The sequence below is a fragment of the Nerophis lumbriciformis genome, linkage group LG01 (genome assembly GCF_033978685.3).
Source record: "Nerophis lumbriciformis linkage group LG01, RoL_Nlum_v2.1, whole genome shotgun sequence".
Taxonomy (NCBI): Eukaryota; Metazoa; Chordata; class Actinopteri; order Syngnathiformes; family Syngnathidae; genus Nerophis; species Nerophis lumbriciformis.
The window spans coordinates 66,572,501-66,589,806 of NC_084548.2; the positions used below are offsets into that span (position 1 = coordinate 66,572,501).

Genomic DNA, 17,306 nt, shown 5'->3' on the forward strand with positions numbered 1-17,306 from the left:
TTAATGCATTATATATTCCTTATATGTTAAGGTATATGTAATATATAGTCTTTACATACTAAGGCTTATTTGTAGGCATCATATATTATTTTTATGTTAAGGTGTATTTGTATGTATTATTTATTTATTATATATTAAGGATTATTTGTATGCATTGTATATTATTTATATGTTAAGGTGTACTTATATGTATGACACATGTGATGAATGTGTAAATTACCTCCAAACCCTGAGGTGAGGTAGTCTTCCAGATGCTGCCTCTTGGAAGCCACCGTGGCGTTGATGTCGGTCAACTGTCTCTCCAGGTCGCTCAGCGTACGCCTCAGCGCGCCCTCGTCCTCCGCTGTGGCGTTAAGCTCTCGAGCGACGCCCATCAGGCGCCCGTCGGTCAACGCTATCTCTGCCCTGAAACGCGACCAGACAATTGACGCACATTTCAGAAAACCTCCAATCCTGGTCGGCTTCACGCTGACCTGAGGTCGTCGATGCTTTGTCCAAGCAGCTGGTGGACTCTCTCGCTGTCCTGTCGGCCAATCAGATCCTGCACCTGCTTCAGCTTCCTCTCCAGCTCCTTGATGCGAGCGTCGCCAACGCCCGGTGTGACGCCGCTCTCCAGGATCTTGTTGGCGGTGATTTGGATGTGCTCCAGGTCGCGTTTGATCTGGCACACTACGTCGTCCCACAGCTGGAAGCAGGCGTGGCACCGCACGCACTCGGGGAAGGCGCCGGTGAAGCCGCGGGCGCACTCGTCGCAGAGTTTCCCCGCCGCCCCATCCTTGCAACGGCACGCCCCGGTGGTGCGATCACACTGTGCTACTTCCGAGCCCTGAGGATGGCAGTTGCACTCTGGAGAGGAACAAGACAGACATGATATCGTTGCTATGTTCAGTCTGTGCAAACGTTATCTATGGTGTCCCCCAAGGGTCCGTTATCCAACCACTGCTCAAAAAGGTTCATTATGTCTTATTATTCATACACTTTTAAAAATGTTCTTGTAATCAGACCATATTTTCGGTACTGACACATCAGTCGTGAGAACACTCTGTGAATGGGTCAACATCATAACAGAAGAACAAAAAAAAAAAAAAAAGAAGAGAAACACATAAAAAATGCACTCAACAACTGCCAATATCCAACCTGGGCCATCAAAAAAGGGGAACAACAAGTAAAAAACAAGGAAAAGTATCACGGCCCGGGCACATTCTAATGCGCACCGGTGCACAGCTGCAAACAATCAGTAATCTGCACACCTGAAGCCAGAGCAAACCTGCGTTCCAGGCCAGAACGTAGTTACCTGTTCCGTACAGTCAGCTGACCCGTCTCGCTCTCTGTGTTTCCCCACCTCTGTGCTCATTGTGTGTTGTCCTGTGTCGTGTTCCCGCAGTCCCTCTTCCCTCCCCCGGATTCAAGCTGTGTGTCTTGTCTCCCTGGATTCCCTCTGGTCTTCTGGCTGCCTTCCTGGATCTCGACCTATCGCCTCAACACGGCTCCTGCCCTTGACCTCCGAGCTTGTCTTCCCCCTCCCGGACTTCCGCCTCTCACTCAACACGCACCTTCAACAACTCCCTGGTAAAACTCAGTTAGACGCACACATAGTCACACCATACACATTTTGGATTAGTTACACGCCTCATTTCATATTATATATATAATAAATAGAGCTAAACGACATCCTTGCTTCCGTGCCGTCTTCTTCCCCCGCTGTATCGTAACAAAAAGAGAACAAAGAACAAACCTAAAGAAAAAACCTGAAATAAAGAACAAAGAGGTCATAACCTTACCATATATTAGGGCAGGGGTCGGCAACCCGCGGCTCCGGAGCCGCATGCGGCTCTTTGATCACTCTGATGCGGCTCAGCAGCTTACTTGCTGAACCCCCCAATTTTCCCGTGAGACTTCCGGATTTCAGTGCCTCTTGCAGAAAACTCCCGGGATTAATATTCACCGATTTTCACCCTTACGGTAATAAGGGCGTGCCATGATGGTACAACATTTGGCGCCCTTTACAATCTGTATTAACAGAGTGCCAGCCCAACACTTGTTATACAATATACATCTTCTGCTTGCACACGTACGTGACAGCAAAGCATACTTGGTCAACAGCCACATAGGTTACACTGACGGTGGTCATATAAAACAACTTTAACACTCTTACTAATAATGCGCCACACTTTGAACCAAAACCAAACAAGAATGACAAACACATTTCGGGAGAACATCTGCACCTTAACACAACATAAACACAACAGAACAAACACCCAGAATCCCATGCAGCCCTGACTCTTCCGGGCTACATTATACACCCCTGCTACCACCAAACCCCGCCCCCACCCTGCTCCCTCACACATCAACCCCCCCTCTGTGCGTCGGTTGAGGTGGGCGGGGTTTGGTAGCGGGGGGTGTATAATGTATCCCGGAAGAGTTAGGGCTGCATGGGATTCTGGGTATTTGTCCTGTTGTGTTTATGTTGTGTTACGGTGCAGATGTTCTCCCAAAATGTGTTTGTCATTCTTGTTTGGTGTGGGTTCACAGTGTGGTGCATTATTAGTAAGAGTGTTAAAGTTTTGTTTTTTTATACCGCCACCGTCAGTGTGAGCTGGGTGGTTGTTGACCAAGTATGCCATGCTGTCACCTACGTGAGTAAAGCGGGAGCCCCATACAACGTGTGGCTGATCAGGCACGCTGGCTGTAGTGGGTGCTATATGCTGTACCATCACGGCACGCATGACGCTGACAAGCGCCATTAAATAAAAACCCGCGTGCCGCACCAGCTTTCAAATTCCACATTAAAGTGTGAGCAGCGTGTCTGAGACCCCTGGTTATACATAGCACAAAGCAAAAAAAACAACTTCGTATGCAGTGTTATTTCATTTAAAATTTCAAAAAAAAATTAAATTCCCATTGTTTTCTATAATTTGTGAAACTGGTCAAAATGGCTCTTTGACTGGTAAAGGTTGCCGACCCCTGTATTAGGGGAATAACTGAACCAATACAGCGCAGTTCAACCTCACACAAAAACAAGACAGAATAGAATAAGACAAGAAATGCAATGTCATTTAAGAAAATCTCGTGTAAAATCATGCAAAAAAATCATACATGAGAGAAACAGGGAGGACATTCAACACAAGGAAGAAAGAACATCAGAAAGAATGCGAAAAAGAGACAACTGGAAGGTTTACAAGAAGCCTAAAACAAAACAACCGAACAGGAAATCCTAAAATCAGCCATATCAGATCGTTGCAAAATAAATAACCGCATGGTGGACCGGGACAACGGCAAAATCATCGGCACAGAAAGTAACAAATTCAAATGATGGATTAAGGAGGCGATCGAACTAAGGAAGCGGCCCAAGGAAACCATCAATCGGGATGAGGGAGCATGCCTGGGACTCCCTCCTCCATTAACCATCAAGGGGGGTAGCCAACCAGGTAGACTTGACAGGTCTGCCTGCTTGGCCACACCTATAAGATCAGCTAAAAGGCAACACATCACACATCTGAAGAAGACTGCAGGTGAAAGTCGAAACAAGTCAGGTAAATATTCCACCTAATATACCTAAAATATGGTCTGATTACGAGACAATTTGAAAAAGCACTGCTATTAACATTTCATATGTACAGTATAACACTTGCAACAGCTAAAATAGAGTTTTAAGACCTCATTGAACCACATTTATTACCACATGAACACACACTAAAGTACAGAAAATTGGTACCGATTTCCAGGAACCGGGAATTTATGCCGCGTCGGTTCAAATGTGAAAGGTACCCATCCCTAATAGTTTTACCTTGACACTGCAGTTGTGGGTCTCCCCAGTGAAGCTGCTCACACTCGGTGCACTCCTTCCCGCCGAAGCCTGGCCGGCAGTGGCACTGCCCAGTGAACTGCAGTATAAAGGACAAACCTCTCATTAAAGGCCTACTGAAACCCACTACTACTGACCACGCAGTCTGATAGTTTATATATCAATGATGAAATCTTAACATTGCAACACATGCCAATACGGCCGGGTTAGCTTACTAAAGTGCAATTTTAAATTCCGCGCAAAATATCCTGCTGAGAACGTCTCGGTATGATGACGCCTGCGCGTGACGTCACGGATTGTGGAGAACATTTTGAGACAGCATGGTGGCCGGCTATTAAGTCGTCTGTTTTCATCGCAAAATTCCACAGTATTCTGGACATCTGTGTTGGTGAATCTTTTGCAATTTGTTCAATGAACAATGGAGACAGCAAAGAAGAAAGCTGTAGGTGGGAAGCGGTTTATTGCTGCAGGTGTTGTGCCGGATAACGCACCCCCGCCGTAGAATGCACCCCTTGACTGTTGTGCCGGATAACACGGCCGGTGTTTCATTGTTTACATTCCCGGAAGATGACAGTCAAGCTTTACCATTGGCCTGTGGAGAACTGGGACAACAGAGAGTCTTATGAGGAGGACTTTGAGTTGGATGCGGAGACGCGGTACCGTGAGTACGCATGCAGCTGCGGCTTCCAAACATTTGATCGCTTGCCCGTACGTGCGTGCCGCTATGTGCATGTCACGTACGTAACTTTGGAGACTTTGGGGAAATATATGTGCTGTGTGAACTTTGGGGAGGTGAACGGTACTTTGGGCTGTGGGATTGAGTGTGTTGTGCAGGTGTTTGAGTTGTATTGGCGGGTTATATGGACAGGAGGGGGGAGGTGTTTGTTATGCGGGATTAATTTGTGGCATATTAAATATAAGCCTGGTTGTGTTGTGGCTAATAGAGTATATATATGTCTTGTGTTTATTTACTGTTTTAGTCATTCCCAGCTGAATATCAGGTCCCACCCGCCTCTCACAGCATCTTCCCTATCTGAATCGCTCCCACTGCCCTCTAGTCCTTCACTCTCACTTTCCTCATCCGCGAATCTTTCATCCTCGCTCAAATTAATGGGGAAATCGGCGCTTTCTCGGTCCGAATCGCTCTCGCTGCTGGTGGCCGTGATTGTAAACAATGTGCAGATGTGAGGAGCTCCACAATCTGTGACGTCACGCTACTTGTCTGCTACTTCCGGTACAGGCAAGGCTTTTTTATCAGCGACTTTATCGTCGATGTTCTCTACTAAATCCTTTCAGCAAAAATATGGCAATATCGCGAAATGATCAAGTATGACACAGAATGGACCTGCTATCCCCGTTTAAATAAGAAAATCGCATTTCAGTAGGCTTTTAAATCCAATTTAACACGTCTTTTGGAGGCTAACCAAATACAGCCCAAATAATCTAAACCTAGAATTTTTTGAAATATAAATAGCATGTTATATTTACTATGATTTTTTTCTAAGATTTTCTCAGATCTTTCTATGCTAGTCACATAACAACTAGAAATAAATATTTGTGCATGGCATCCATGTGCAGAGCACACACCTTTTACATATATATCAATCAAAAATCAATACAATTAATTAGCATGTTAGGTGGTGAACATGCCCTTTCCCAACTACTTTGGCACGTGTTGCAGCCATGAAATTCTAAGTTAATTATTATTTGCAAAAAAAAAAATAAAGTTTATGAGTTTGAACATCAAATATCTTGTCTTTGTGGTGCATTCAACTGATTTGCAAATCATTGTATTCCGTTTATATTTACATCTAACACAATTTCCCAACTCATATGGAAACGGGGTTTGTATAAATAAATGAACCAAAGCTGTAAAAACAGACGATTCGTTCACCATATTGCAGTGCTGCCCCATGGAGTGTTGTGAGTCGCAGTCGCAGGGCTCGCAGCCTTGGTTGTGGCCGTAGTTCCAGTGATTTGGAGCGCACTCGTCGCAGTTATGGCCGGACACATTCTCCCTGCATTGGCAAGCGCCGGTCTGGCGGTCGCAGTCGCACTCTCCGTCAATACAAGCCGACTGGATGGTGCCGGCGGTCACGCAGGTACAGCCTGGAATCACAAACACAGGGTTCATATTAAATGGTTCTAAAATACACTACTTAAAAAAAACTAATCCCTACGTCTACAATCGTGGGCCAAAGCGTTGCCGTAGTAACCGTGCTGACACTGGGCACAAGATGGCCCGTCGGTGTGGGACAGGCACTTTAGGCACTGCCCTGTCCTGGGGTCACATGACCCGGGGTCCTGAGTGTCGATGTTGCCGCTGCACTCGCACGGGAGGCACTGGCCGCCTGATTGCGCCGGGTTGCCGTAGAAACCGGGGGAGCACTGGTCGCAGCGGGGTCCTGGGGGAGTAAAAGACGCCATTAAAAATACAATAGGACGACAATGACAATGCTTTGAGGTAGGGATGTCCGATAATATCGGACTGCTGATATTATCGGCCGATAAATGCTTTAAAATGTAATATCGGAAATTATCGGTATCGGTTTCAAAAAGTAAAATGTATGACTTTTTAAAAAGCCGCTGTGTACACGGACGTAGGGAGAAGTACAGAGCGCCAATAAACCTTAAAGGGACTGCCATTGCGTGCCGGTCCAGTCACATAATATGTACGGCTTTTCACACATACAAGTGAATGCAAGCATACTTGGTCAACATCCATACAGGTCACACTGAGGGTGGCCGTATAAACAACTTTAACACTGTCACAAATATGCGCCACACTGTGAACCCACACCAAACAACAATGACAAACAACATTTCGGGAGAACATCCGCACCGTAACACAACATAAACACAACAGAACAAATACCCAGAACCCCTTGCAGCACTAACTCTTCCGGGATGCTACAATATACAATATACCCCCCCCCCCCACTCCAACCCCGCCCACCTCAACCTCCTCATGCTCTCTCAGGAAGAGCATGTCCCAAATTCCGAGCTGCTGTTTTGAGGCATGTTAAAAAAAAAAAAGAATGCACTTTGTGACTTCAATAATAAATATGGCAGTGCCATGTTGGCATTTTTTTTCCCCCATAACTTGAGTTGATTTATTTTGGAAAACCTCGTTACATTGTTTAATGCAGTGGTTCTCAACCTTTTTTCAGTGATGTACCCCCTGTGATTTTTTTTTTTAATTCAAGTACCCTCTAATCAGAGCAAAGCATTTTTGGTTGAAAAAAAGAGATAAAGAAGTATAATACAGCACTATGTCATCAGTATCTGATTTATTAAATTGTATAACAGTGCAAAATATTGCTCATTTGTAGTGGTCTTTCTTGAACTTTTTGGAAAAAAAGATAGGTTTTTATTTATATATTTATAAAGGATTTTTGAATTGTTGCTATTTTTAGAATATTAAAGAAAAATCTCACGTATCCCTTGGCATACCTTCAAGTACCCCCAGGGGTATGCGTACCCCCATTTGAGAACCACTGGTTTAATGCATCCAGCGGGGCATCACAACAAAATTAGGCATAATAATGTGTTAATTCCACGACTGTATATATCGGTATCGGTTGATATCGGAATCGGTAATTAAGAGTTGGACAATATCGGAATATCGGATATCGGAAAAAATGCCATTATCGGACATCTCTACTTATAGGTGTCAAATTATGTAGAGAGCAGTGGTCATTAATATATAAATATATAGAAATAAAACCTAGAATAATGTCCTAAACCAGGGGTGTCCACACTGCAGGCGAGCTACTTTTCAATTGATCAAGTCAAGGGGATCTACCTCATTCATATTTATCATTTATGTAGCTTTATTTATGAAAGAGAGGTTTTTGTTAACAAGTTAAAGGTGTTTAATGATAATACAAGCATGTTTACCATTCCTTTCTTTCATGAAAACAAGAATATAAGTTGGTGTATGACCTGATTGTGATGACTTGCATAGATTGGAATCAGACAGTGGTGATGATAACGTCCACATTTTCAAATGGAGGGGAAAAAAAGTCCTTCTTTCTGTCCAAAACCACATGAAAGGTTGCTTTTTGTTTGTCCAGCTACTCCTTTTTATACACTTTACAAGAAATACATTGGCGGCAAACTCCGTAGCTTGCAAGCTTGTGCACGCCAGCTTTCTGAGACTCTTATTTTGTTAGCGCGGGCAGCATACTTGCCAACCCTCCCGAAATTTCCGGGAGACTCCCGAAATTCAGCGCCTCTCCCGAAAAACTCCCGGGACAAATATTCTCCCGAAAATCTCCCGATTTTCAGTCGGAGCCTGAGGCCACGCCCCCTCCAGCTCCATGCGGACCTGAGTGAGGACAGCCTTTTTTCACGACGGGAGGACAACAGGGTGACAAGAACTAAATCATCCAGACTAGAGATAAATTGTATTATTATGTTTATCTTACCTACAATTAAATATATTTATTAATTTAAAAATAAATAAATAAATACATTTTTACTATATTTTGCTAAAAACATCAAAATTAATTGTATTTTTATTTGTATTTTTTCTGACTCCTTATTACATCCAGCCATAGAATTATACATTAAAATAAACATTTTTGAAATAATTAATTTTAAATGATCATAGTAATTAATTTAAAATGACCATATCTAATTATTAAAATAATTGCTTGTTTATCAACAACTTTAGCATTTTATTCATTACATTTTGAAGCTCTCAGAAGCCAAGTTATGTTATATTCCTTAAGATTTATTTATGCAAGTTTGAAGTATAAATTATCTAAACACAGTTTTGTTTGCATATTTTCAGGATGTATATATATATATATATATATATATATATATATATATATATATATATATATATATATATATATATACACACACACATGTATATATATATATATATATACATATATATATATATATATATATATATATATATACATATATATATATATATATATATATATATATATATATATATATATATCCATCCATCCATTTTCTACCGCTTATTCCCCTTTGGGGTCGCGGGGGGCGCCGGAGCCCATCCCAGCTACAATCGGGCGGAAGGCGGGGTACACCCTGGACAAGTCGCCACCTCATCGCAGATATATATATATATATATATATATATATATATATATATATATATATACATATACATATACATATACATATATATATATGTATATATATACATATATGTATGGAATGCTTGACTTGGTGAATTCTAGCTGTCAATATACTCCTCCCCTCTTAACCACGCCCCCAACCACGCCCCCCACCTCCCGAAATCAGAGCTCTCAAGGTTGGCAAGTATGGCGGGCAGGATGAAGCAGCGCTTTTATTGTGAAGACTGGAACTGTGCAGTTTTGACGGCAGGTACGGCGTGAGAGTCTGTTGAAATAAAAAGTGTTTCTCGCCTTCCTGTCGGTCATTTTTTCTTAATAATGACCCGAAAGCAGCCAGCTTCATCTCACGAGACCCTCGGGTGCCGTGAATGTCAATCAAGTGACATAGAGTTATAGAAAACAAATGATTGATGGTTAACTCGTGTTTGTACCGCACTGACTGAAAAGTAGACACTAGATGGCAGTAAATGCACATACTCTGAGCTCACTGTCAAATTATTGTACTGTTGTATCAAATATAACTACCGTATTTTTCGGACTATAAGTCGCAGTTTTTTTTCATAGTTTGGCCGGGGGTGCGTCTTAATACTCAGGAGCGACTTATGTGTGTAATTATTAACACATTACCGTAAAATATCAAATAATATTATTTATCTCATTCACGTAAGAGACTAGACGTATAAGATTTCATGGGATTTAGCGATTAGGAGTGAGAGATTGTTTGGTAAACGTATAGCATGTTCTATATGTTATAGTTATTTGAATGACTCTTACCATAATATGTTACGTTAACATACCAGTTGGTTATTTATGCCTCATATAACGTACACTTATTCAGCCTGTTGTTCACTATTCTTTATTTATTTTAAATTGCCTTTCAAATGTCTATTCTTGGTGTTGGCTTTTATCAAATAAATATATACTCCAGTGAGACTTATATATGTTTTTTCCCTTCTTTATTATGCATTTTCAGCCGGTGCGACTTATACTCCGGCGCGACTTATACTCGGAAAAATACGGTAATAATAGTCATATTTGATTAATAATTACAGAAAGTAAACACCACCAAATGCTTCCTTTTCGTCTGCTATCTGTTGTGCGATCTACAGCAATAATATTTGTTGGTATAGGACAGGGGTCGGCAACCCAAAATGTTGAAAGAGCCATATTGGACCAAAAATACAAAAACAAATCGGTCTGGAGCCGCAAAAAAAATTAAAAGCCATATTACATACAGATAGTGTGTCATGAGATATAAATTGAAATAAGAGGACTTAAAGGAAACTAAATGACCTCAAATATAGCTACAAATGAGGCATAGTGATGCAATATGTACATATAGCTAGCCTAAATAGCATGTTAGCATCGATTAGCTTGCAGTCATGCAGTGACCAAATATGTCCGATTAACACTCCACACAAGTCAATAACATCAACAAAACTCACCTTTGTGCATTCATGCACAACGTTAAAAGTTTGGTGGACAAAATGAGACAGAAAAAGAAGTGGCATAAAACACGTCCTAGAAAGTTATACATGTAAACAAACTACGGTGAGTTCAAGGACCGCCAAAATTAGTGGGACAAAACGCCGCTTGCCAAATACTCGAATGAGTGAAGCATGTTTAATACAAACAGTGTGCTTTATAACAATAGGGGAGGTTTGTGTCATGTTTGTCCTCCTTCAGAAACCATATTAACACAAAAAATGTATTTTTTTCCCCCTCATCTTTTTTTCATACATTTTCGAAAAAGCTCCAGAGAGCCACTAGGGCGGCGCTAAAGAGCCGCATGTGGCTCTAGAGCCGCGGGTTGCCGACCCCCGGTATAGGAGAAAAAATGAGAAATTATCATCACACATCAACATCTCTAACATGTATATGCTGCCTCTTTGCTAGGTCAGCATTGCAAATGAAGATATGTTACCAATTGCCTTACCCTTGATAAATAAAGGTTGGATAAATATATAAATACATGTACCGTATTTTTCGGACTATAAGTCGCAGTTTTTTTTCATAGTTTGGCCGGGGGTGCGACTTATACTCTAGTGCGACTTATATATGTTTTTTTTTTCCTTCTTTATTATGCATTTTCGGCCGGTGCGACTTATACTCCGGAGCGACTTATACTCCGAAAAATACAGTAAACTAAAAAGTTAAAGTACCAATGATTGTCACGCACACAGTAGGTGTGGTGAAATTTGTCCTCTGCATTTGACCCATCACCCTTGATCACCCCCTGGGAGGTGAGGGGAGCAGTGAGCAGCAGCGGTGCCCGCGCCCAGGAATCATTTTTGGTGATTTAACCCCCAATTCCAACCCTTGTTGCTGAGTGCCAAGCAGGGAGGTAATGGGTACCATTTTTATAGTCTTTGGTATGACTCGGCCGGGGGTTTGAACTCACAACCTACCCATCTCAGGGCGGACACTCTAACCACTAGGCCACTGAGTAGGTGGCTGGTTTGATTTATATACTACATTACCCAGAAGGCTTAGCGCCGTAGACGGGAATCGAAAGTACAGTAGGTCTGACCTACGTGGCAAGTAGACAATTGGCGATAAAAATTTGCTAACACAATTTCCCAACTCATATGGAAACGGGGTTTGTATAAAATGTTGGTGTTGTTTACTTGAGTCATATTGCCATCATAGTGCAGCCTCCACTTTATCTCTTATGTTTGACTGCCATCTACTGGTCACACTTATCATTACACCATGTGGCAAATAAAATAGCTTCGAGGTGGGTAAGCTCAACCAAACGTATTCCTTACATTAGGCGCACCGGGTAATAAGGCGCACTGTCGAGTTTTGAGAAGAAAAAAAAAGATTTTAAGTGCGCCTTATAGTCCGGAAAATACAGTACACAGTTGACGTTTGAACGCTACTTGGACACAAATTTGATTGGTGAAAGCAGGACGCATAATTAGCGAGGACTGGTTGAATTTGCACCTGGGGATAAGGTTGATTGGCAACACTAAATTGGCCCTAGTGTGTGAATGTGAGTGTGAATGTTGTCTGTCTATCTATGATGAGGTGGCGTCTTGTCCAGGGTGTAGTCCGCCTTCCGCCCATGTGCAACTGAGATAGGCTCCAGCACTCCCCGCAATCCCGAACGGGACAAGCGGTAGAAAATGGATGGATGGATGAGATGGTTGAATTTGTGTGAATCCTGTGTATTGTTGTAATGCTCAGCCAGGGTTGCTCTATAGGCGATGTGTGGTTTTGGTACAAATACCAAAGACTATAAAAATGGGAGCCATTACCTCCCTGCTTGGCACTCAGCATCAAGGGTTGGAATTGGGGGTTAAATCACCAAAAATTATTCCCGGGCGTGGCCACCGCTGCTGCTCACTGCTCCTCTCACCTCCCAGGGGGTGATCAAGGGGATGGGTCAAATGCAGAGGATAATTTCGCCACACCTAGTGTGTGTGTGACAATCATTGGTACTTGAAATAACATGGTGCAAAGATATTGATTTGGTGGCTCCACCTGTAGCTTATTTTCAGAACAGGTGTCTAATGGAGGTGTGGCACTAAACAAATCAGGTGTGTTAATGGTGGCAACGAGTGCTTACCAGCATAACCTGCTCTGCAATTGCACATAATGAGGTTGGAAGAGATGTCCGCTTGGCAGGAGTCGCCGTTGAAGTGATCCGATCCAGGATTACCGGGGCAGGGGCAGGGGCGACAGTGGTCCCCTGAGCCAAGCGCCGGGTTCCCAAAGAAGCCATTTTGACACCTGGGATGACCAAGTGAAGTCATATACCGTCATTGCACCAAAACAAGTACAATATTGTATGCATCGCTCACCGTTCACAAAGGTGTCCGGTCGTGTAGTCCCGGCATTGTCGGCATTCGCCCGTTTGTGTGTCACAGTCGTCCGAGTGGCCGTTACACTGGCAGGGGCTGCAGCTGGGGAAGCCCCATTGGCCCGGTTGGCAATCGGAGCACTGGCGCCCCCTGGCTCCCTGCCGGCACTGGCACTGGCCGCTCACCGGGTCGCACTGGTGGCTCAAGGAACCTTCCGGATGACAGTCACAGGCTGGGGAAAAAAAAATATTTTAGACATTGTTCAAGTCATAGCTGTCATGCCAGCACGACTTTGACAGAATGGGCATTTTATTGTCAGGAATACAAGAAGATAAGAGAGTCGGTCCCACTTCCCTCTTTAACATGGGTGTCAAACTCTGGCCCGCCGTGTAATTTCACTTGGCCCGTGAGGTGATATCAAATTAACACTATAGCTGGCCCGCCGATTATATACAGCGGCGGTGCCGCGGTACACCGCTAATTCTCATACTTGCCAAACCTCCCGGAAGACTCCCAAGTTTCAGAACCCTTCCAGAGTTTTGTAACGTCCCCTTTTCGTCTAGTCCAGGGGTCGGCAACCCGCGGCTCCGGAGCCGCATGCGGCTCTTTGATCACTCTGATGCGGCTCAGCTGCATACTTGCCGACCCTCCCGATTTTCCCGGGGGATTTCCGTGCCACTCGTAGTAAACTCCCGGGATCAATATTCACCGATTTCCACCCTAACAATAATAATAAGGGCGTGCCATGATGGTACAGCATTTAGCGCCCTCTACAGTCTATACAAACGGCGTGCTAACCCAGCCTATTGTTGTATGCATCTTCTACTTGCACACGTAAGTGACAGCAAGGCATACTTGCTCAACAGCCACACAGGTTACACTGACGGTGGCCATATAAAACAACTTTAAGACTCTTACTAATAATGCGCCACACTGTGAACCCACACCAAACAAGAATGACAAACACATTTCGGGGGAACATCTGCACCTTACCACAACATAAACACAACAGAACAAATACCCAGAATCCCATGCAGCCCTGACTCTTCCGGGCTACATTATACACCCCTGCTACCACCAAACCCCGCCCCCACTCCAACCCTGCTACCCCACACATCAACCCCCCCCCCCCCCCTCTCCGCGCGTCGGTTGAGGTGGGGGTTTGGTAGCGGGGGTGTATAATGTATCCCGGAAGAGTTAGGGCTGCATGGGATTCTGGGTATTTGTTCTGTTGTGTTTATGTTGTGTTAAGGTGCAGATGTTCCCCCGAAATGTGTTTGTCATTCTTGTTTGGTGTGGGTTCACAGTGTGGCGCATTATTAGTAAGAGTGTTAAAGTTGTTTTATACGTCCATTGTCAGTGTAACCTGTGTGGTTGTTGAACAAGTATGCCTTGCTGTCACATCCGTAAGCAAGCAGATGTCCCATACAACGTGTGACTGGGCCGGCACGCTGGTTGTAGTGGGCGCTAAATGCTGTACCATCACGGCACATTCGAGAGAATAATTGCCTTGAAATTCTTGGTCTGCTGGAAAAATCGGGAGGGATCACAAGAATTACACTGTCAAGCGCCATTCATATAAAACTCGCGGGCCGCACTAACATTACATTTTCATATTAAGGTGAGGGCACAAAACAAAAAAAAAACTTTGTATGCAGTGTTATTTCATTTTAAATTTCAAAAGATTTTTGTGGCTCCCATTGTTTTCTTTAATTTGTGAAACTGGTCAAATTGGCTCTTTGAGTGGTAAAGGTTGCCGACCCCTGGTCTAGTCCAACGAGTGCTGGCTCAGTTACATAATATGTGCGGCTTTAGCACGCACACAGAAGTGAATGCAACGCATACTTGATCTTCAGCGATACAGGTTACACTGCGGGTGCCAGTATAATGTCGGAGGCAGATATTTACATATATCCGTATTTAAGTGTTACTTCTTTATTTTCATAATCATATTACAAAACAGCAAGTGTTTTTCTTCCAATTGTGGTCTTTTGGTTGTCTGCAAATACTGTGTGCTAACCTTGAATATGGAATGTAAGGAGGAGAGATAATCCTTCTCCTTATCTCTTCTTGTGTCCAGATGCGGAGGACAATGGGCATGTGTTTGGGCTGGAAAGACAAGACAGCGAGGGTGGGAGGGAGAGGGACTTTATAGAAGAGAAGGTTTCCATTTTTTAGGGCAGACCATCTTAGCTGCGCGATTGAATGTTCTATGCTGGACTGGTCTCATTATATTTCCAAAGCTTTGGGGATAAAATTACAAAATACCTATTCTGTCTCTGGTGGTTCTTCTACTCAGCTTTAAGTGTCGTAAAGAGCTTGGGAGCGACCAGAAACTTGAATTCCCTGGGAAAAACAACTGGTCCAAACGCAACAATCAAAACCTTTAACATTGTTACAAATATACACCACACTGTGAACCCACACCAAACAAGAACATTTCGGGAGAACATCCGCACAGTAACACAACATAAACACAACAGAACAAATACCCAGAATCTTTTGCAGCACTAACTCTTCCGGGACACTACAATATACACCCCTCCCCCCGCCCAAACATACACACACACCTTGTAGCGTCAGGTTCCAGGTGTTGTGCCGGATAATGCACCCCCGGTGTAGAATGCACCCCCTGACGGGAGTGTTATATCAACTAAAGCCCACACTTAAAGTTTCCACGTGCAAGATTGAATGTATTTGAAAAAGTTATTTAATAAGAAGCCAAAAGTGCAAAAACAATAATGTTCGTGTTGGAGGAGTTGTGAATGAATGAAATATGAAATCCGTGCTGCAGTCTGCAGGTGTACCTAATGTTGTGACCCAGCAGCGACTCCCAAAAGGTGTTTGTCATTCTTGTTTGGTGTGGATTCACAGTGTGGCGTATATTTCTAACAATGTTAAAGTTGCTTATACTGGCACTCTCAGTGTAAACTGTATCGCTGTTGATGAAGTATGCTTTGCATTTACTGTACGTGTGTGTGCGTACAGAAGCCGCACATATCTTGTGACTGGGCGGGCACGTTGTTAGAAGGGTTGAAAAGCGGACGTGACGTCAGCTCGTAGAGGACGTTAAAAGCAGTGTCTTTAAGGCACTGCTGCCAAGACTGTGGACTACGAGATATAATGACTGATGAACACCTTCGTTCGATAATGAAGGTTGCCTCAGCTCAAAGCCTGAGCCCCGACATTAATGAACTAGCATCCAAAAAAAGATGACAGGTATCTGGCTTGGGCACATCAGATTAGATCAGTGTGTTGCAAACTGAGCAGTTTAAAGTTCTGAATGGTTGATTTATTCATTGTTATTTTATTTTCAAATTTATTAGCCTGTGGAAAAAGTTAATGTTGATATTTACCTCAGAAGGCTGCAAATAGAAAAGAGGCATTCAATTTTTATTTAAACTGTATTTGATATGCCATAATTTTTAATTATTATTATTATTATTTGAAACTGGATTTTGCATGTCACTATAAAGTTATATACGCCTTGCTTGTTCAATATTCAATGCAAAACTTGTTTGGGTCCTTATTAAAAGGTTAATTTGTTCAACCTTGGCCCGCGGCTTTGTTCAGTTTTAAATTTTGGCCCACTCTGTATTTGAGTTTGACACCCCTGATCTACGGTCCGTAATATCATCAAAGGGTTCAGAGAATCTGGAGAAATCACTGCACGTAAGCAGCTAAGCCTGTGACCTTCGATCCCTCAGGCTGTACTGCATCAACAAGCGACATCAGTGTGTAAAGGATATCACCACATGGGCTCAGGAACACTTCAGAAACCCACTGTCAGTAACTACAGTTGGTCGCTACATCTGTAAGAGCAAGTTAAAACTCTCCTATGCAAGGCGAAAACCGTTTATCAACAACACCCAGAAACGCCGTCGGCTTCGCTGGGCCTGAGCTCATCTAAGATGGACTGATAAAGTGGAAAAGTGTTCTGTGGTCTTACGAGTCCACATTTCAAATTGTTTTAGGAAACTGTGAACGCCGTGTCCTCCGTACCAAAGAGGAAAAGAACCATCCGGATTGTTATAGGCGCAAAGTTGAAAAGCCAGCATCTGTGATGGTATGGGGGTGTATTAGTGCCCAATACATGGGTAACTTACACATCTGTGAAGGCGCCATTAATGCTGAAAGGTACATACAGGTTTTGGAGCAACATATGTTGCCATCCAAGCAACGTTACCATGGACGCCCCTGCTTATTTCAGGAAGACAATGCCAAGCCACGTGTTACATCAACGTGGCTTCATAGTAAAAGAGTGCGGGTACTAGACTGGCCTTGCTATAGTCCAGACATTGAAAATGTGTGGCGCATTATGAAGCCTAAAATACCACAATGGAGACCCCCGGACTGTTGAACAACTTAAGCTGTACATCAAGCAAGAATGGGAAAGAATTCCACCTGAGAAGCTTAAAAAATGTGTCTCCTCAGTTCCCAAACGTTTACTGAGTGTTGTTAAAAGGAAAGGCCATGTAACACAGTGGTGAACATGCCCTTTCCCAACTACTTTGGCACGTGTTGCAGCCATGAAATTCTAAGTTAATTATTATTTGCAAAAAAAAAAAA

At 43.2% G+C, this 17,306-nt stretch overlaps 1 protein-coding gene across 2 annotated transcripts in view; it reads right to left on the reverse strand.

Moving 5' to 3' along the window:
• Positions 1-17,306, reverse strand: part of lamb2l (laminin, beta 2-like) — a 172,685-nt gene that overhangs the window by 20,620 nt on the left and 134,759 nt on the right. For both annotated transcript variants that reach the window (XM_061924733.2, XM_061924725.2), the window contains exons 21-27: positions 12,738-12,969; positions 12,503-12,666; positions 5,986-6,210; positions 5,700-5,914; positions 3,788-3,884; positions 474-846; positions 221-405 (exon numbers count right to left, since the gene is read on the reverse strand). In XM_061924733.2, coding sequence (XP_061780717.2) covers positions 221-405; positions 474-846; positions 3,788-3,884; positions 5,700-5,914; positions 5,986-6,210; positions 12,503-12,666; positions 12,738-12,969 — 1,491 coding nt within the window. The remainder of the gene's footprint in view (positions 1-220; positions 406-473; positions 847-3,787; positions 3,885-5,699; positions 5,915-5,985; positions 6,211-12,502; positions 12,667-12,737; positions 12,970-17,306) is intronic.